Source organism: Protobothrops mucrosquamatus, unplaced genomic scaffold (assembly GCF_001527695.2).
Source record: "Protobothrops mucrosquamatus isolate PMUCROS unplaced genomic scaffold, P.Mucros_1.0 scaffold804, whole genome shotgun sequence".
Taxonomy (NCBI): Eukaryota; Metazoa; Chordata; class Lepidosauria; order Squamata; family Viperidae; genus Protobothrops; species Protobothrops mucrosquamatus.
The window spans coordinates 247,605-267,247 of NW_015387070.1; the positions used below are offsets into that span (position 1 = coordinate 247,605).

Below are 19,643 nucleotides of genomic sequence, written 5' to 3' on the forward strand. Positions count from 1 at the left end.
GGTTGCCAGACAAAAAAAACCAGAACCTGCAGTGGTGCCGGAAGCAATAGATTTCAAGAAAGAGGAAGGGGAGGAGGAGGAGGAGGAGGAAGGAGAAGAAATTGCTACTGCTAAAGCTCCCAAACCAGAACCTGTGGTGATACCTGAAATCACAGAACATGTACCAGAAAAAACATTAGTAATTACTAAACTTAAAAAAACAGAGACTATTGCGGTAGATAAAACTGTGGAACCTAAACAGAAGATTAAGATTGCCAAACTGAGAAAACCAGAATCCACAGTGGTGCCAGAAGCAATAGAGTTCAAGAAGGAAGAGGAGGAGGAGGAGGAGGAAGAGGAAGAAGTAAAAGAAATTACTATTGCTAAACCCCCCAAACCAGAACTTATAGCTATATCCAAAACCCCAGAACCCATACAAGGAAAAAAGTTAGTAATTACTAAACCTAAAAAACCAGAAACTATTGAAATAGATAAAACTATGGAATCCAAAAAGAAAATTGTCGTTGCCAGACAAAAAAAACTAGAACCTACAGTGGTGCCGGAAGCGATAGACTTCAAGAAAGAGGAAGGGGAGAAAGGGGGGGAGGAGGAGGAGGAGGAAGGAGAAGAAATTACTACTGCTAAAGCCCCCAAACCAGAACCTGTGGTGATAGCTGAAGTCACAGAACACGTACCAGAAAAAACATTAGTAATTACTAAACTTAAAAAAACAGAGACTATTGCGGTAGATAAAGCTGTGGAATCTGAACAGAAGATTAAGATTGCCAAACTGAGAACATTCGAATCAGCAGTGGTGCCAGAAGCAATAGAATTCAAGAAGGAAGAGGAGGAGGAAGAGGAAGAGGAAGAAGAAAAACAAATTACTATTGCTAAACCTCCAAAACCAGAACTTATCGCTACATCCGAAATCCCAGAACCTATACCAGGAAAAAAGATAGCAATTGCTAAACGTAAAAAACCAGAGACTATTGCAATAGATAAAACTATGGAATCCAAAAAGAAAATTGTGGTTGCCAGACAAAAACAATCAGAACCTGCAGTGGTGCTTGAAGCAATAGATTTCAAGAAAGAGGAAGGGGAGGAGGAGGAGGAGGGAGAAGTAATTACTATTGCTAAAACCCCCAAACCAGAACCTGTGGTGATAGCTGAAATCACAGAACATGTACCAGAAAAAACATTAGTAATTACTAAACTTAAAAAAACAGAGACTATTGCGGTAGATAAAGCTGTGGAATCTGAACAGAACTTTATGGTGGCCAGACTCAAAAAAACAGAATCTGCAATGGTGCCAGAAGCAATAGAGTTCAAGAAGGAAGAGGAGGAGAAGGAGGAGGAGGAGGAGGAAGAAGAAGAAATTGCTGCTGCTAAACTCCACAAACCAGAATCTGTGGTGAAACATGGAAAAGTTGAACCTCAAGTATTTGAAAAGGAGAAAACTATGATTAAACCTAAAAAACCAATTACACCAAAAACATTAAAAGCGGAAGAAGAAAATCTAGAATCTGCCAAACCTGAAGCTATTGCAGTACTTGAATCGGTAAAGCAACAAAAAAGAGAAGCAGAGAAGAGAACTCTTGCTAAACTCCCCAAAACTGAACATATGATTACACGTGAAATGGTAGATCACTCAGAGCTAGAAAAGAAGATAGCTGTTGCTAAAACTAAGACACCTGAGCCTATTATCATCCCCAAAAAAGTGGAACCCCAAATGCCCAAACAAAAGATAACTGCAACCAAACCTAGAAAACTAGAATCCTTTGTGCTGACTGAGGCAGTTGAGCTTGAAGCAGTAGAAGAAAAGATAGCTATAGCACAACCTCAGGAATTAGAACATGTGGCCCTTGAACCAGTAGAACCTCCAAAACATGAAAAAAAGAAACAAATCATGAAATCCAAGAAAACTATTACGGAGCCTAAAGAAGTAGAGCAAAAAATGGAAGGAATAAAATTAGTTATTGCCAAACCCCGAAAACCAAAACCCCTTGGGCTGCCTGAATCATTGGTGATTAAGGTGGAAGAAGAGGAGGCAGCCATTTCTGAACCCCAAAAATCTGAGCGTTATGAGTTGCTTGAAAGAGAACTTCTGGTACCTGAAGGGAGGAAAAGTTTAGCTAAACCTGAAACAACCATTAAAATGTCTAAAACATTAGTAGAAGAAGAAAAGATTGCTGTTTCCCAGCCCAGGAAACCAGAAGTCTTTGTAGTATCAGAAATAATGCAGTTAGAAGAAGAGGAAGAAGAAGTAGAAGAAAAAGAATTGCCTCAAAAATTAGAAGAAAAGGTTATTGTTGCTAAACCTAAAAAAAGAGAAACTGAAACCATACAACCTTCGTCAATAAAAGGTAGATGTTATCTTCAAAAACAAAATATACTCTTATCTTAATAATTGTTTGTCTAGTTTTGTGTGGAAGAAATGTGTCCTTGAAAATATGTTTTTATATCTGTACAAATTCCTTGTCTTACAACTTGTAACTGTGAATATGTGCAAGTCATGTCAAATTCAGTGTCAAATCTTGTTGTCTCTTGTTGTCTTGTTGATAATTATTGGTGTGATATCTTTTTCCATATATATAATTTTCATCATCTAATATATTTTAAATATCATATATATACAAGATGTAGAAGTTATCTTCAAAAGCAAAATACACTCTTATCTTAATAAGTGTTTGTCTAGTTTTGTATGGAAGAAATGTCTCCTTTAAAATATGTTTTTGTATCTGTACACATTCCTTGTCTAATAATATGGAACTGTGAATATGTGAAAGTCATGTCAAATTTAGTGTCAAATCTTGTTGTCTTGTTGCTAATTATTGTTGTGTATCTTTTTTCCATTTATGTAATTAACACCATCTAATATATTTTAAATATCTGATATATAGAAGAAAACTGCAAAATAATGTTTAGGGCTGAGGAGCAGTGGAGATAATCTTACAACATGGATATTGCAGATCTTTTGAAATCTTTCATATTTTCAGTTGAGTTCAGTCATGTCCATCAAACAATAGAGAAACATCCAAAGTCTCAACTGGGAACATATTTGCTTATGTAAATGGATTGCCCAGGATGAATGAGCTGCAACTTGATATTTTTATCTCAATTCCTTAGTTACTCAAAATATTTATCATATTTGTCACCTGACCATACAATATTTGTTCATAGCTCAACTCTTGAAGATATTTTCAGGGATGACTTGTTCATGATAATGAGAAGTATCCTGAATGTCTCTTCATGTGATTTTACTACCAATATTCTTGACTTTCTGTCTTTATGTCAATTTTTGTCTGTTTGAACGAGAAATCTTTTCTTTATGCTGTGTGAAAACTATTTGAAATTCTTTAAACTAAAACATACTGATATCTTTAAAGTTCCTGAGATGCCCAAGGAAGTTATGCTGGAGGAGAAAGTAATTGTTGCTGTGCCTAAAAAACCAGAGCCACCATCTCCTGCTAAAGGTACATCTCACACCTAATGTCATTCTGAGAAAACTGTGCCATATTTTCCACTTACTCTTGAAAAATCAGTTTTTCTTTTATACTTCTAAACTTTATTTTTTTTATCTGAAATCTTGGAGTAAGTATTAAAACAATGCTAAGAGTTACCAATACGAAAGTCCATTGTCACCTGACCATACAATATTTGTTCATAGCTCAACTCTTGAAGATATTTTCAGGGATGACTTGTTCATGATAATGAATGTCTCTTCATGTGATTTTACTACCAATATTCTTGACTTTCTGTCTTTATGTCAATTTTTGTCTGTTTGAACAAGAAATCTTTTCTTTATGCTGTATGAAAACTATTTGAAATTCTTTAAACTAAAACATACTAATATCTTTAAAGTTCCTGAGATGCCCAAGAAAGTTATGCTGGAGGAGAAAGTAATTGTTGCTGTGCCTAAAAAACCAGAGCCACCATCTCCTGCTAAAGGTACATCTCACACCTAATGTCATTCTGAGAAAATTGTGCCATATTTTCCACTTACTCTTGAAAAATCAGTTTTTCTTTTATACTTCTAAACTTTATTTTTTTTATCTGAAATCTTGGAGTAAGTATTAAAACAATGCTAAGAGTTACCAATACGAAAGTCCATTTTCTAATTCCTTTTCACCTACATGTTAATATACTGAAATGTAACAGGAAATAATACTATTTCTTTAAAGTGCCTGAAGTGCCTAAGAAAGCAGTCCCAGAAGAGAAGGTACCAGCTGCTGTTCCAGAAGCACCTCCAGCCAAAGGTACATCTTATTAACACAACCCAGATGGATAGTATCTATTTGTTTTATAAAGGTGCATTGCTACTTTATATTTTATAGATGATTGTTTCTGAGCCATGTTAATGGCATATAAAAACAGAATGTTCTGCCTCTTCGCCTGTCTTACAAAACCATTCATATTTGAGCTAATGACTTCAGTTTCTTCAGGATTTATAGCACTGTTTGAATATAAATTTTCTAAGGATGTGCACAATAAATAAATTAAGCTTATATATGACTGAATGTTGCATACAAGTGAAGAAACTAGCACAATTAATGTTTTTCTAAGAAGAAGCTCCATTCAAGTCAATGAAATTTACTTTGGAATAGGCATTTATAAGATTACATTATATAATGTTATACATAATAGTATAAAACCTGGAGAAATGTCATGTTATTCACTGCCTGACAATGGAATAAGATGACATTCAGGCCCAGTTGATTCATCCTAGGGAGAATCTGATTGATTGTAATTTAAGATTCCTTGTTCAGATGCTTGTCAAGAGCCATCAGCCATGAGACTGAGATTTCATGGAAATTACATTAATAAATACATAAACCAACGGATGCATCGCAGTTAAGATATTTGTCTCCCCTACTTTGTTCTTACTATGAGCAAATGGGAAGAAGCATTTAAACTATATGTTGGGTAGTGTGTTTTGGCGTGCTTATACTTATTTTATTAGACATGCATCCTCCTATGTTCAAAGAGAGCTTAAACAAAGTGAACAAAACCCGAAGTCTTCACCATGGCATTCATTATGTATATGTTTACCACCGCAGCCTTCATTTGATTATATTGAGTGTTATCCTCCCACTTTCATTTCTAAAACGTTCTGTGCGAAGCTCATATGTGGGCACTGTCCTAGCAAACTGTCAAGATTCACTCTGTAAGCTTTGGAAACCTCCTGGGCAGCTATGGGGTGGATTGGGAATCAGCTGCTTCCAGTTCCGTCAGTGGAAACTGCTTTTGTGAGTGAAAGCAGGCTGTTAACTCTAGCCTTGTGTATATGCCACAGTTGATGCCACAAAGAGTAATAACAGCTCATACCCTTCCTTTAATAGTGCCCGAAGTACGAAAGAAACCCATTCCAGAAGAAATACTTGTGCCTAAAAAGCCAGAGGCACCGCCAGCTAAAGGTACCTACTTTACTATGGGTCTCCCTTTACTGCGCACTTTACTATTGGACCGTAATTTCTGTTGTATTTTTTTCATTACACTATAAGTATCTCGTGTGTGGTAAATTCATTTTATTAAAATGAAGCACGACTGGTGATTTATTGTGATCATTTTGAGTGACAGGGTTCAGCATATGGTAATGTTTGGGATGTATAACATGGACATCCGCTAATATTTTCCAGTGCCCGAGGTGCCGAAGAAACCCGTTCCCAAAGAAAAAGTTCCAGTTGCAGAGCCCAAGGAACCAGAAGCTCCACCTGCTAAAGGTATGTGGTATCGTTAAGATGGCAAGTAATGCTACACATTTACAGCAAAATCTTTCAGGTTATTATATTGCAGGTAGAATATATGGAAATAGGTTTGTCTAAAAATCAGAAACATGAATACTTTTTTGGGGGGGAGTGTTGTTATTTTTTGGCACTTACATTCTTTAAGTCATTTCCAAAGTACTTGTACTAAAAGTATTTTAATATTTTGAAGTGCCTGAAGTGCCGAAAAAGGTTGTCCCTGAAAAGAAAGTACCAACGAAAGTGCCTAAGAAACCAGAAGTTCCACCCGCCAAAGGTATGTATTGTTAAGAAGTGTTAATGTTTTATACTATTTTCTTGAGGGAGAATGGGCAGACCTGAGTTGTTAGTGTGTACGTTTTTAGGAATCCATTGCAAGCCATGATGGATCATTAGCGTCGTAGCATCCTGGTGCAAATGAGAGAAATTATGCAATTTGCTTTATAGTGACATAATACACACATACATTCTGCCACCCAGTTCATTTGCACAATGTCTCATTTCTTCCCCTGCCCTATTCGGTATGCATCATCAATTCTGTTTTGTACTATTGATCTGTTTTTTTTTAAAAAAAAAAACACACGCTTTTTCCCCCTGTTGATTATAATTTTCCTGAGTCTCTGCCATGAGTCCATATCTATGATTTTGTTCTACTTATTTTTGCATGATGAACATCTCCTCCGGGTCTTTAAAATTCAAAGCCTTAAATTGCCTTGTTATCTTTAAAGTTCCTGAGATTCCAAAGGAAGTGGTCCCCGAAGAGGAATTCCAGGTTCCTGAGATCAAAAAGCCAGAGCCACCTCCTGCCAAAGGTACGGATCTTTCAGCATTTTTTTATTTTCTAAAATCCAAAGTATTATTACAAATAAAAGTGACACCAGAGGTTTGTGCATTGCTTTGCTGCATGAATTAAATTACATTAAAAGATTAATTTAAAAAATAAAGCCAGAGGTGACATGCAGCCTGGTGAGTACAATTAAGTGACATTTGTGGGGACCATTTGAGACAGAATTTATGAGGTCGTGTTACTTTGATGAGACTTGATTCAGTCTTCAGCATAGTCTTCTTATAAAGGGTTTTTTTTTTTACTATTCTCCACTCTTTGCAAGGTGCCCGAAGTGTTTGATGCCTGGCAGCTTTAGAAATTGACTGAATAAATAAATAAGCATCCTATGAATAAATTCTGTGTTCCCTTTAAAAAGCAAACATAACGTTCATTACACTTCTTTTTCCATTACTTCATATGTATGAATAATGTAGACTCTGCCTTATTACAAATATTAATATGACTATCTGTATGGTATTAGAAATTACAACAGGTATTTGATGATTGATTGATTGCATTTATGCATATATTAGTTATCTCTTTTCTAATGTCCTTGCACATATAAATATCTGAGAGACTTCTTTTCAAAACTGGGAATACAATCTGTGTAATATCTTTGAAGTTCCAGAGGTGCCAAAGAAAGTCATTCTAGAGGAAAAAGTACCTGTGAAAAAGCCTGAACCTCTTGCCCCCAAATATATGTGTTAGCATATATTACTTGCATCTTCAAGGATTACATTAATATTTTAATGCAGAGGTCCCCAACCCCCAGTCCGTGGACCGGCACTGGGCCACAGCATACCAGAAACTGGACTGTTCAAACAAGCAAAGCCCCATCCATGGGGTACATGCCCCCTCCGGTCCACGGAAAAACCTCCTCCCACAGAACCGGTCCCTGGTGCCTAAAAGGTTGGGGGCATCTGTTTTAATGTCACTCCTTTCTGAGATTCCCTATTGTTTGACCACCATCAAAATGTTCAGTGGCAATTCAGTTCTTATTCTGCAGATATATTATCAGGAATTCTGCATCATCTCATGTTTTTGTCCAAACTTTTTTTAAAAATCTTTTTTTCTTGAGATGGTTTTTTTACGTTTATTAATTCTGTCCATTGTATTCCAAAGTGCCAGAGGTTCCCAAGAAAGTTGTCCCAGAAAAGGAACCAATTGAACCTGAAGCTCCACCTGCTAAAGGTAAGTGTTATTTTAAAGGAATAATTAACAATAATATTAAGTTTTTTTAAAGCAAACTCTTTCACATTTTAATAGTTTATGAATATAACGTGGAAATATATTTGACTGAAAATGAGAAAAAATGAAAAATGGGCAGGTGGCTTTATTTTTGTTCCTTTGTTGACACCTGCATCCATCAAGTCATTTCCAAAGTACTTACACTAAAATTATATTAATATTTTGAAGTGCCAGAAGTGCCAAAGAAAGTTGTCCCTGAAAAGAAAGTACCAGCTAAGGTGCCTAAGAAACCAGAAGCTCCACCCGCCAAAGGTATGAATTGTTAATAATTGTTAACAATAATTAATATTTGATATTATTTCTTGAGAAGGAATGAGCAGGTGTGGGCATTATTATGTGTGTATTTCTAGGAATCTGTTTCCAGCCATGATGGCATCATCTTTATCATGGTGCTAATTAAAGAAATTATGTAATGATGTCATCATGTCCTCCCTTCCCCAATCCAGCAGCTATTTGTATTTTTTGTGTGTTTTGTACTGTTGATCTATTTAAAAAACCTTCTGCACTTCTGTGAATTATGTCAATATCATTCTGGTTCTCTTCCATGAGTCCATATTTATAAACATTGCATTTAATTAATTTTTGATTAAATAACATATTATTCAGATTATTAAAATTCAAAGTAAAAGGCCTTTTTATCTTTAAAGTGCCTGAGGAAGTAGTCCCTGAAGAGGAAGTCCCAGTTCCTGAGATCAAAAAGCCAGAGCCACCTCCTGCCAAAGGTACAAATTGGGATTTGGACCATCATATAGGAAGAGTAGGCCATGAATTTTTGGTCAATGGGCATGTTTAGAAGTTTAAATTCCTTTCTGAGTGCTCTCCTACAATGGCTTCCATGGACTAGAGCAGGGATCCTCAACCTTGGCAACCTTGGCTGAGGAATTCTGGGAGTTGAAGTCCACAAGTCTTAAAGTTGCCAAGATTGAGGACCTCTGGACTAGAGGACTAAGTGATGCAAACAGTGGATACCAGAAGGCAAAGGGAGTCCTAAACATCCATGTACCCCCCCCCAAAAAAAGTTGAAGAAATTGTTCCTTGTTACTCTCACTCATTCTCTTCCCTCACCCCTCACCCCAAAATAAAGCTCTTTAAAATCCCAACGTACATTAAGAAAAATTGTACAGCTGGATATGCTATTCAGATAAAGCACTGTTTCTAAAACATTCCTGTTCCAGCATTTTTATTTTCTAGGAATATATGGATAACCTCATAAGGCCCAGAAGAATTCCTCTAAAAAAAAATGATGCTAGAGACTCATGATTGCTTTTACAACATGACAGCTTCCCTGTTAATTGGGCTTCTGTAGACTTTTGGGGTTGTTGTTTTTTTTGCAGATTTAAGTAATTGAATCATCTGAAAATAATATATTATCTTTAAAGTTCCAGAAGTGCCAAAGAAAATCATTCCAGAAGAAAAAGTTCCTGTGAAAAAGCCGGAACCTCCAGCCCCCAAAGGTATATGTTAGTGATATTAGACCAAAAAAAAAAGAGAAATGTGAATTGAGTGTTTAGTGATTTTGTTTTATTCAAAACAAAATGTTTGAAAATTAATTCTAACTATTCTATTTTAAAGTGCCAGAAGTCCCCAAGAAAGTTGTTCCAGAAAAGAAACCAGCTGTACCAGAGGCTCCACCTTCTAAAGGTATTTGCCATCCTTATTTTAAAACATGGCGTTCATTCTTTCGTCTTCCAATGAATGTGAGCAGTAGTTGTATAATTTGGCAGGAATAGCTAAGATCTGTAGAAAGAGAAAATATATGGACATTATGAAAATTCAGATTAATATGTAAGAGGCAACCTCTTCATTTCTTGTTTATGTGATCACCAATTCTTCATAGAAGAGAAAGACTAAGAAATGAGGTATCAGCTGAACCCATTGATAATCTTCATAGCTCTGACTGTACATAGTGGAAAGAGAATATGAATGGATACGTATTAGTGTGAAAGACAACGTATAAAAGCAGAGAGAAAATAGGATTTGTATTGCTTATGCTGGAAGAGTTCAAAAGAAACGACATTTGTATGTCTTCCGCAGCGTCACTGTTTTTGTCTTTGGTGTTCATTGTTTCATTGCTTCAAATCTTTTATATCTTTGATACTGCAAATTCAAAATCAATAATTATCTTTTAAAGTGCCTGAAGTGCCCAAGAAAATTATCCCAGAAGAAAAAGTACCTAAGAAACCAGAACCTCCTGCCAAAGGTATCTGTCAGGACTGAATTAAATAAGAGTCAAAGCTTTGGATAGGATTCTGCTAGTAAAACTCAGAACTTGAATTTTTGTACTCCAAAAATGTAAATAAGAAATAATATTTAATTTATTATGTTTTATAATAAAACATTTTTTATTTGGAATGATCCACTCCAAACTCAGCTCTGTTAAGGTTACAATTGTAGTCATATTTCACTGAGAGTAAGTCTACAGGATATCTTTGAGGTTTATATTTCAGGATATATGCATAAAGTTTCTCCACTGATATAAATGGAATAGTTAGGCATGGAATGAATCTTTTTTTTAAAATGCTCATTTTTTGGAAAAATCCCGTGTCAATAAGAACATTCTTATTGTGTGGAGAAACATTTCAAATCCTTAAATACAAGTTTGGCAGCCTTTTATTTGCTTTAATAAAATGCCATGTACATAATTCTAGCCTGAGGCTATGGCATAACTAGGCAATACTTGAACACTGCTGGGGAACATACCCAAACTTTACAGATCAGAAGTACAAAATCATGAAGTATTCCCATAAATGACTATATGGTTTGGAGTTATCGGTGATCTTAAACATGTGACTTGTGTAAAGGATTTCATGTAGGGGATTCATAGTGAAAACAATAGGCCCATGTAAACTTCGAGCAATATGTCATGTATAATGTTTTATATCTTCACTTTGCGTGCTTCCTTATTGATTGGCATTTTATATATTGTAATGGAATTAATAATATTTTAAAAATTGAACAAATATTCTTAGACTGTCTGAAGTCCTCAAGTAAGTAAACTGAAGAGAACATTCCTACATTCAAAACAAAGACTCTTGTTTGTAAAAAGTAATATCTTGTCTTATAATCATTAAGATTTTTTTTTCATATTCTTTAATGGTTGATTAATTCTTGGCAATACTTTTCAGAATATGTTTCTATATTGTGCCCACTGTGCCTTGTTATGTATATATATATCAGTTTTGATCTTTATACTCAGCTGAGAGTCCAAATAAATTATCACTGCTGTTTTGATAGATCACATTGAGAGTAGAAGCATATAAACATTATTTATATTATTACTTCAATTTTGGCATTTTAATTTCTGATATGTTTTGTTGGTCTTTTTAAATATAGTAGTAAAAATTAATTAATTAATATCTTTTCAAGTGCCTGAAGTACCCGAAAAGGTGATTGTAGAAGAAAAAGAGCCAACTCCTGTACTTAAAAAGCCAGTAATTAAAAAACCAGAAGCTCCGCCTGTTACAGGTACATCTCCCAATTAACAAAGATATAAATAATTGTTTATGGGTCAGGCAGCTAACTACTTCTTGTCCTGTTGATGATTTGTTTCATTTGTAAAGAGTGCTGTTGGCATATGAGTCCAATGAGTTACAGTATAATGCTTAATTGTGTGCATCTTCATCAAAAGTGTTTTGTGCATACCTTAACATGGGATGCACAATTGCTAATTTTGTTATGCTTTTTTATTGTGTTTCACTGTTTTTGTACTTCCTCTTATTCTTACTCTTATTCTTACTCTTGCTCTTGCTCTTATTTTGCATTGTCATGTCAGCTAAGATATCTTTAACCATTCTTAAAGAATGCTCCCCTCTTTTAAACTTCCAAAATAGGTCAAATAAAATTTGCCAATAAAAAAGTAATTCTTGTTTTATCTAAAGAACCAGAGCATTTTGCAGTGACCGAAGAGCCAGAACCAGTTGCTGTGACTAAAGAAGTAGAAACTCTTGTTCATGTGGAAGAAATTGAAGTCACTGTTGTTCTTGAAGAACCTAAACCTGCTATAGTGCCCAAGAAACCAAAACCTACCACAGTGCCTAAGAAAGCCGAACCTACTGCTGTGCCTAAAAAACCAAAAGCCGTGCCCAAGAAACCTGAACCTCCACCAACTAAAGAAGTTTATGAAGAAGAGCGAGAAATCCATACTGTTATTGGATACAGAGAAGAGAAAATTGTGACTGTTCACCAAGATGTAGAAGCCATCGGTGCATTAGAAGAACCTGAGCACGCGGCTGTGTTTGAAGTAACAGAGTCTGAAGAATACATTTTGGAAGAACGGGAGGCCATTGTTTCACCTGCAGAGCCAGAACCTGTTGCCGAACCTGAGGAACCAGCCATTGTACCAGTTGCTCTGCCTAAGAAACCAGAGCCGGCTGTGCCTAAAAAACCAGTTGTGGCAGTGCCCAAAAAGCCCAAAGTTACTCCCATACCTAAAAAACCTGAACCTGTAGAAGTGCCTAAGAAACCAATATTCAAGATTAAAAAAAGAGAGCACCCACCAGAAATTGTAGAACATAAAGAAGAAAAAGAAATACCAACATTCATTGCACGTAGAGAAGAGAAACGTGTGGCTGTGTACAAAGAGGAAGCTGAGGCCATCACTGCATTTGAAGAACCTGAGCGGGCTTCAGCTTTTGAATTAACAGAGCCTGAACTATATGTCCTTGAAGAACCAGAGGACATTGTTTCATATGAAGAACCAGAACTTGTTCCTGAAGAACCCGAAGTCACGGCCATTCCTGAAGAACCTGAGGTTGCTCCTGTTCTTGAAGAACCTGAGGTTGCTCCTGTTCTTGAAGAACCTGAGGTTGCTCCTGTTCCTGAAGAACCTCCCGCAGTACCTAAAAAACCTACTGAGGTTCCTAAAAAACCCAAAGTCGTTCCTCTTCCTGAAGAACCTGCTCCAGCCATTACACCGAAGAAGCCAAAGCCAGTTGCTGTGCCTAAAAAACCAGAACCAGCTGTGCCCAAAAAACCAGAACCTGCTTTTAAGAAGCCCACACTTACTCCTGTACCTAAAAAAGCAGAACCACCTAAGAAAAAAGAACCTGAGTTTAAGAAACCAGAACTTCCACCAGAAACTGTGGAGCATGAAGAAGAACGAGAGGTACAGACATTTATTGGGTACAGAGAAAGGAAACGTATCCCTGTACACCAAGAAGTAGAGGCCATCACCGCATTTGAAGAACCTGAAATGGTTTCAGCTTATGAAGTAACGGAGCCTGAAGTATATGTCCTTGAAGTGCCAGAGGAGGAGGAGCCCGAGCCTGTGGTTGTCCCCGAAGAACTTGAGGTTGCTCCTGTTCCTGAAGAACCTCCTGCAGTACCTAAAAAACCTACTGAGGTTCCTAAAAAACCCAAAGTCGTTCCTCCTCCTGAAGAACCTGCTCCAGCCATTACACCGAAGAAGCCAGTGGGCGTGTCTAAAAAACCGGAACCAGCTGTGCCCAAAAAACCAGAACCAGCTGTGCCCAAAAAACCAGAACCTGCATTTAAGAAGACCAAACTTACTCCCGTGCCTAAGAAAGTAGAACCATCTAAGAAGCCAGAACCTGAATTTAAAAAACCAAAACTTCCCCCAGAAACCTTGGAACCTGAAGAAGAACGAGAAGTGAAAACATTCATTGGATATAAAGAACGGACCCGTGTGTCTGTTCACCAAGACATAGAGGCCATCACTGCATTTGAAGAACCTGAAGCTGTTTCAGCTTATGAACCAACGGAACCTGAAGTATATATCCTTGAAGTGCCAGAAGAGGCTGTTCCAACCCCTGAGGAGGCGGAGCCTGTTGTCCCTGAAGAACCTGAGATCACTAAAGAACCTAAAATACCTGAACCAGTTAAAGGTACACAGTGTAATGTCTTGTACAGCAAAAAGTCTCTTCTGTAAATCAAAAATGTGCAGTTATTATAGAAACATTCTTTTCAGAAAATCAAAAACAATTTAGGCCAAGTTAACTGTAGTTTGTATGCAAATATATGTTTTGCCTGTCTGTCTAAATGGGGTTGAATGGAAGAAAAACAATATGGCAAAAATATTATTTTGATTCTTTAAAGGAATTGGCATATATTTGCAAAAAATAGCAAGTATGTTAAGGTATTAATAAGTCAGAGGCATTAAGCCTAGGTATATTATTAGTACCATGCAAAGAATTTTCAGATGTGAACCTTTTGAACTTATAGTTTTCTGTGGCGAAATTGAAGTTATAAGAGGGGTGCTTTAATTAAAACTTGTGTCAGGTTTATTTTGAACTTATGGAATAACAGCCATTTTTTTCACTTGTTTTGAATTTGAAATGGATTACTTTGAATTCAAAATATATGCATAGAATGGTTGTAAGTACAGAAGCATATTCATGAACACTCATGCGGTTGGATGACTTATATGTCAGCCCTTGTATTCAGAAGTAATTTCAATCAAACCTATTCTCGGGTAAGGAGTGTATAGGATATATACAGCCTTAATATCTGTTATGTCTGTGGATTTATGTTTCTCTTTTCTTAACAAATGTACTAATATCTTTAAAGTGCCTGAGTTACCCACAAAACCAGTTCCAGAAAAGAAAGTACCAGCTAAAAAACTCAAGCCACCACTACCTAAAAGTACATGTCAATAATAATAAATGTACCTAAACAAGATCATTCTTTTGTTTTTTAACATTTCTTAAAATGTTCTCTTCTGTGGTGTCTTTTCTGAAATCTGTAGAATCCATCTTATATATTTGTGTATGTGTGTAATGTTCACATATGTCTGTATCATCAGTCTTGTGTTTGAGAAATCTTCATCTGCTCTTCCTTTCACATTTGACCTTAAGTTTATTTTCAAATTAAAAAGAAACCTAATATCTTGATAGTATCTTGAGAGTCTGCCAAAAGAAAAGACAAACTCAGAAGCTCTTCCTCATCTACTGAAAAGCTACCTTTACAACATTGTAACTGTATTTCCTTTGTGTTAGTTCTACTGTTGAAGTTGTAATTTGTATTAATGTCCACTAGTTGCATGATGAGCATACATCAGGATGAGAGAAAAGATTATAATGGAATCTATTTTCATATGAGCAGATGTCTGCTTAGGAAGTAGAGCTTTCGGTTTGTCTCCTCCATTCAAAAGCCTCTGCATGCCCCCCAAAATAAGCCCCTTTAGAGCAAAAAAATATATTTATTTATTACATTTATAAGCCACTGCAATCTAAGGACTCTCAGTGGTTAAAATGTTTAAAAATAGTCAGAATTTGAACTATGGTTTTTAAGTACTTCAGTATAATTATCCACAAAAGTGAAACACATTAAAATCTCTTGAAGTGCTTGAAATGCCTAAGAAAGCAGTGCCAGAAGGAAAAGTGTCTGTGGCTTTACCTAAAGAGCCAGGACATCCACCAGCCAAAGGGACACGTCCTCATAAATGCCTTGTACCTATATATAAATATGTACATTGTGTGTGTAGGTAAACAGTATGTTCGGTTTGCACCGCTTCAGATTCAAATGCAAAAGCGTGCTTCAAAGTATATGGGGAGAAGCGGGGCAGGGGCTCAGGGTCAAACGCCAGGGTATGGGCAGAGTCAGCCTGAAATACTGCATTCTAACCACTGCGCTACCAGGGCTCTTATACACACAGGCGCCAAGCAGCCCCCTGTGTGCTCCAAGCACTTTTTTGCCTTCAGACCCAAAGCACATTTGTGTCTGTCTTTGTCTTACCTTTTACGTTGTGTTAACTGTTCTACTTTGATATTTTAAGTACCCTGTATAATATTCACCAAAGTAAAAAATACTAAAATCTTTTGAAGTGCCTCAAGTGCCTAAGAAGGCAGTGCCAGAAGAAAAAGTGCCCGTTGCTGTGCCTAAAGAACCAGAGCATCCACCAGAAGAAGGTAGATGTCCTCACCGATGCCTTTGTTTCCACACTTTTGTTTCTGCCTGTCTTTCCTTGATGTTTTATGTTGTTGTCTATAGATGTGTACACGTGTCATGTGTATGTTTGTATGTGGTGCAGGTAGTGTATTCGTGCTTTCTTTATAAAACAGTCCTAGCCAAAGAGAGTCAGAGAGAGGTTGCACAGCACTTCTGATTCAAGGCCAAAAAGATGCTTCAGAGCATGAAGGGGTATTCAAGGAAACCTGTCCACCACTCCTTAAAACAATTGCCTCTTTCTCCAGGACGGTGAGAAGCCATGTTGGTTTAAAGAGTTGCAGATAGGTGTGATCTGCAAGTTCCAAAACTCTGACTTGTCACTATAGGGTGAATGTTTATATTGTTTGCAACCATTAAACGCCATGTTCCAAAATTTATTTTATAATGCAGAAAATGATAAGCATTTTAAGTCCAATTAAATTGTATACACAACTTAACCAACTATTTGCAAATGCAGAGGCAAGTTATATAGGTCTGGAGTCCAAATGGATTTCCTGTCAAACACTACCATAAGTAAAGTTTCCTTCAAGCTGAGATCAGTAGCAGCTGGTAATTCCATACATCCATGAAGATTTTTAAACAACATGGCCTAGGTTATCATTATCTTCTTCCAGGATACTCTGTTGACTATCCAATCTGGCCTATTACCCTAGGATTCCTTGGTAGTCTGTTACCCAAGTACTAAGGAGGTCCCAACCATGATTAGTTTTTCAAGATTAGCCAAGGTCACCTGAGTACGGGCACCAGTTTACATATATGGAAATCTCCATGGTACAGCAATAGCATTTAGGTTTGTATACTGCCCTCATAGTGCTTTACAACATTCTCTGGGAAGTTTACAACGTCAGCATATTGCCCCCAACAATCTGGGCCCTTATTTTAACAACCTCAGAAGGATGGAAAGCTTGAGCCCCGTCAGGATCTTGAGCCCCTTCGGGATCAAACTCCGGGCTGTGGGCAGAGTTTGCCTGCACTTTAACCACTGTGCCACCAGGGCTCCTTATCAATGCATTATTGATGTGATGTGTCTCTGTGAATGAATGTGTTGAAGTCCAAGCAATGTTGTGTTTCAGTTCTTTTTTCCATTCAGTCTTTGAAATAACGATCTTATGCTAGTTATCAATATTCTTTAAAGAACCAGAGGTTATTGAGGAAATTGAAGCTGAAGAACCTGTTCCTATTTCAGAAAAAGAAGACATAATTCCAACAGAAGGTATATAACTCGCAGAATGAGTAATACCTCTTTCATTTGCATGTTCATCTTCATCTCATAGGAATTATATATCTTCATTTGTTGATATATATGTTATTTTTATGTTTGTGCGTACATACTATTGTTTGTATTTGTCTTATAATCTTAATTTCTGTGGCACATTATTTGGCTACGAAAACAATTACTCATAGGATTGAAAGAGATAATCTTCAAATTCTGCTACTACTCTTTTGGAATTGATGCTATGGTGTTCACCATATCAGATATTTTAATCAGAATTAGTTTATAGCATAGCATAGCATATGCCGTTGCTTTATTGAAATTTTACTAATGGTATCAGTAGGTGGATTTTCTGTGACACATTAGAAATTGTCACCTGAGGTGTACAGCATAATTATGTCTGCCCTAAAATCTACTATGTATCATTTAAAGAACCAGAGCCAGAAAAGAAGATATTCCCAAAACCCAAACCCCGTGTTCCTATCCCACCAAAAGAGGAAGTTGAGGAAAAGGTTCAGCTTAAAGGTATAAACAGAGCAATATCAAGCAGTTTTTAAACTTACTAATGCTCAGCTATGATAACGAATGCATATTTGATGCACAATAACCCTTTCTGAAAGTATGAGATCTTTGGCCTACCATCCTATATCCAATTTCCTAGGCAATAAGACTCATTACACTCACTGATTTATCTGTAAACAAGTATAGAATCAAGCCATTAATACATTAATGCATTATTAACTGAATATTTTCTATATAATTTTTATTCTAACATTGCTATTCACTAATGATTGGTTTTCTAAGATGACCTAAGATGATTATGCTCTGAGTTCATGCATTTAAATCCATTAATGATTTAACTGTTGCTCCAATATTTACATTTTCCCATTTGTGGGGATTTTTTTTAGTAATTATAGCAAGTTAGAAAGCTATATGTACATATTTCAATAAACTACTATTGACATTCTAACATTTGGTAGCATTACAAAGACCAAACCCAGCTGAATAGATCTAAGAATGCTTATAACTTTCACAACACATGATGGTGATAATATTTATTTAGAAGTATGTATCTCTAGAGGCCAAAGCTGAAGTTATGATAAAAAAAATACGATTTTTATTTCCTGTACATGAAAATAAACACTAGATTAACAGAAGAAACAATGTATATTCATTTTGCATTTTATTTAATATTCTGAGTGAAACAAGAATTCTCAAGAATTTTTCTTGCTTTACTTATATTTTTAGTATGAAGATTCTTATGGAAAACTAAAGTATATATACTATAGCTTGAAAAAAAGGGAAAATGCTCAATATAAAAAATGACTGAGATTTCAACAGAAACGGTTATCTTTACTGATAGGCATGCAGAGGAAACAATAAACTGCATGATATATCAATCTAAGCATTTCATATACATATTTCAGAAAGGTTCTTTCTCTTCCTATGCAGTGCTGTGGGATAATGCATGCCTTGTACTTCTTTCTTAATATTCTTGTATTTTGCTGTCAAGTTTTTCTTTCTATGTGTTTCTTTATGTGGTATCTCCATTTCACTTAGATTTCATTTCAGCATGCTTTCATTTCTGTTTAAATCTTCTGTTGCTTATGTGTTGCTTGCACACAAAAAAACTTCATAAAAAAGAATGCAGAAATTATCTTCTGTTACGAACACTGTTGTTGATATTTTAATAATAAATCTCGGAGAAAAGTATTTCGAAACAGAAGATTTACAGAAAATTAGAAATTTGGTAGTTTCTCTATATTTGGTGTTGGCTCAAATGAAACTGAAAGTCATTTTTTTCCTAAAAGATTTCTCAGAAGCAACATATACATTATCTCCTAAACTTTAGTATTTCTTTCTTATAATAAATCAAATACTGATATAAAGTATAGATAATTATCACTATCGCTTATTCTCAATTTAATATCATTTGAAGTACCTGGACTGAAACCACGGAAACAGCTTCCTGAGCGTCCTGCTCCTGCACCTAAGGAAGAAATTGTTCTGAAAAGAGGTATAGTTATTGGTCTTTAATATTAAAAAATAGGCATCATAGACTATCACACTCCAAAATCATTGCTGCCTAACAATATAAGATGAAATCATACTATTGCCAGACATTACTTTACTTGTGTAACCTTCCCCCAACCCCCTAACCCCAGTACATATTTTTTGAGGAACTCTTAGAGACTAGTGTCAAGCAGATAACTCATCTGCTGGTTCAAATGAAACCTTTTTATGTTTCTTACTGTCTAGGTAGCAATGGGACTTAGACTTATATGCTGACCCATAGTGTTTTGCAGCCCTCTCTAAGTGGTTTACAGAGTCAGCATATTGCCCCCAACCATCTGGGTCCTCATTTTACCGACCTCAGAAAGATGGAAGGCTGAGTCAACCTTGAGCCACATCACAGTCGAACTCCAGGCTGTGGGCAGAGTTTGCCTGCAATACTGCATTCTAACCACTACGCAAACAGGGTTCTAACTGCTAAACATTTGGTAGAAATTCCAGATTTTCAGAACTTTTGATCACCATAGTATTTACAGCATAAAATGACCTCATATCATTCTTGTTCCTAGAAGCATTTTTAAGTTTTTAATTTTAAAAAAATTACATTTGATTTTCATCCTCCCTCAAAAGAAATTCCTTCATGTGAATCAGCGATAAATGTGTGTGTCATGCAATTTTAATTTGGTAATCAGTTCATCAACTTGATCGTCACTGTCCA

General features: G+C 36.1%; 1 protein-coding gene across 1 annotated transcript in view; it reads left to right on the forward strand.

Annotated features, from left to right (window-relative positions):
* Window positions 1-19,643, forward strand: part of TTN (titin) — a gene marked incomplete in the record, with an annotated part of 304,338 nt that overhangs the window by 164,192 nt on the left and 120,503 nt on the right. The window contains 18 exon segments of the mRNA XM_015818849.1: window positions 3,841-3,927; window positions 4,161-4,235; window positions 5,319-5,393; window positions 5,616-5,699; window positions 5,914-5,997; window positions 6,449-6,532; window positions 7,669-7,737; window positions 7,963-8,046; window positions 8,442-8,516; window positions 9,174-9,248; window positions 9,367-9,435; window positions 9,926-9,994; window positions 11,161-11,274; window positions 11,613-13,637; window positions 15,576-15,659; window positions 16,835-16,912; window positions 17,345-17,437; window positions 18,852-18,929. Of these exon segments, the coding sequence (XP_015674335.1) occupies window positions 3,841-3,927; window positions 4,161-4,235; window positions 5,319-5,393; window positions 5,616-5,699; window positions 5,914-5,997; window positions 6,449-6,532; window positions 7,669-7,737; window positions 7,963-8,046; window positions 8,442-8,516; window positions 9,174-9,248; window positions 9,367-9,435; window positions 9,926-9,994; window positions 11,161-11,274; window positions 11,613-13,637; window positions 15,576-15,659; window positions 16,835-16,912; window positions 17,345-17,437; window positions 18,852-18,929 (3,402 nt within the window).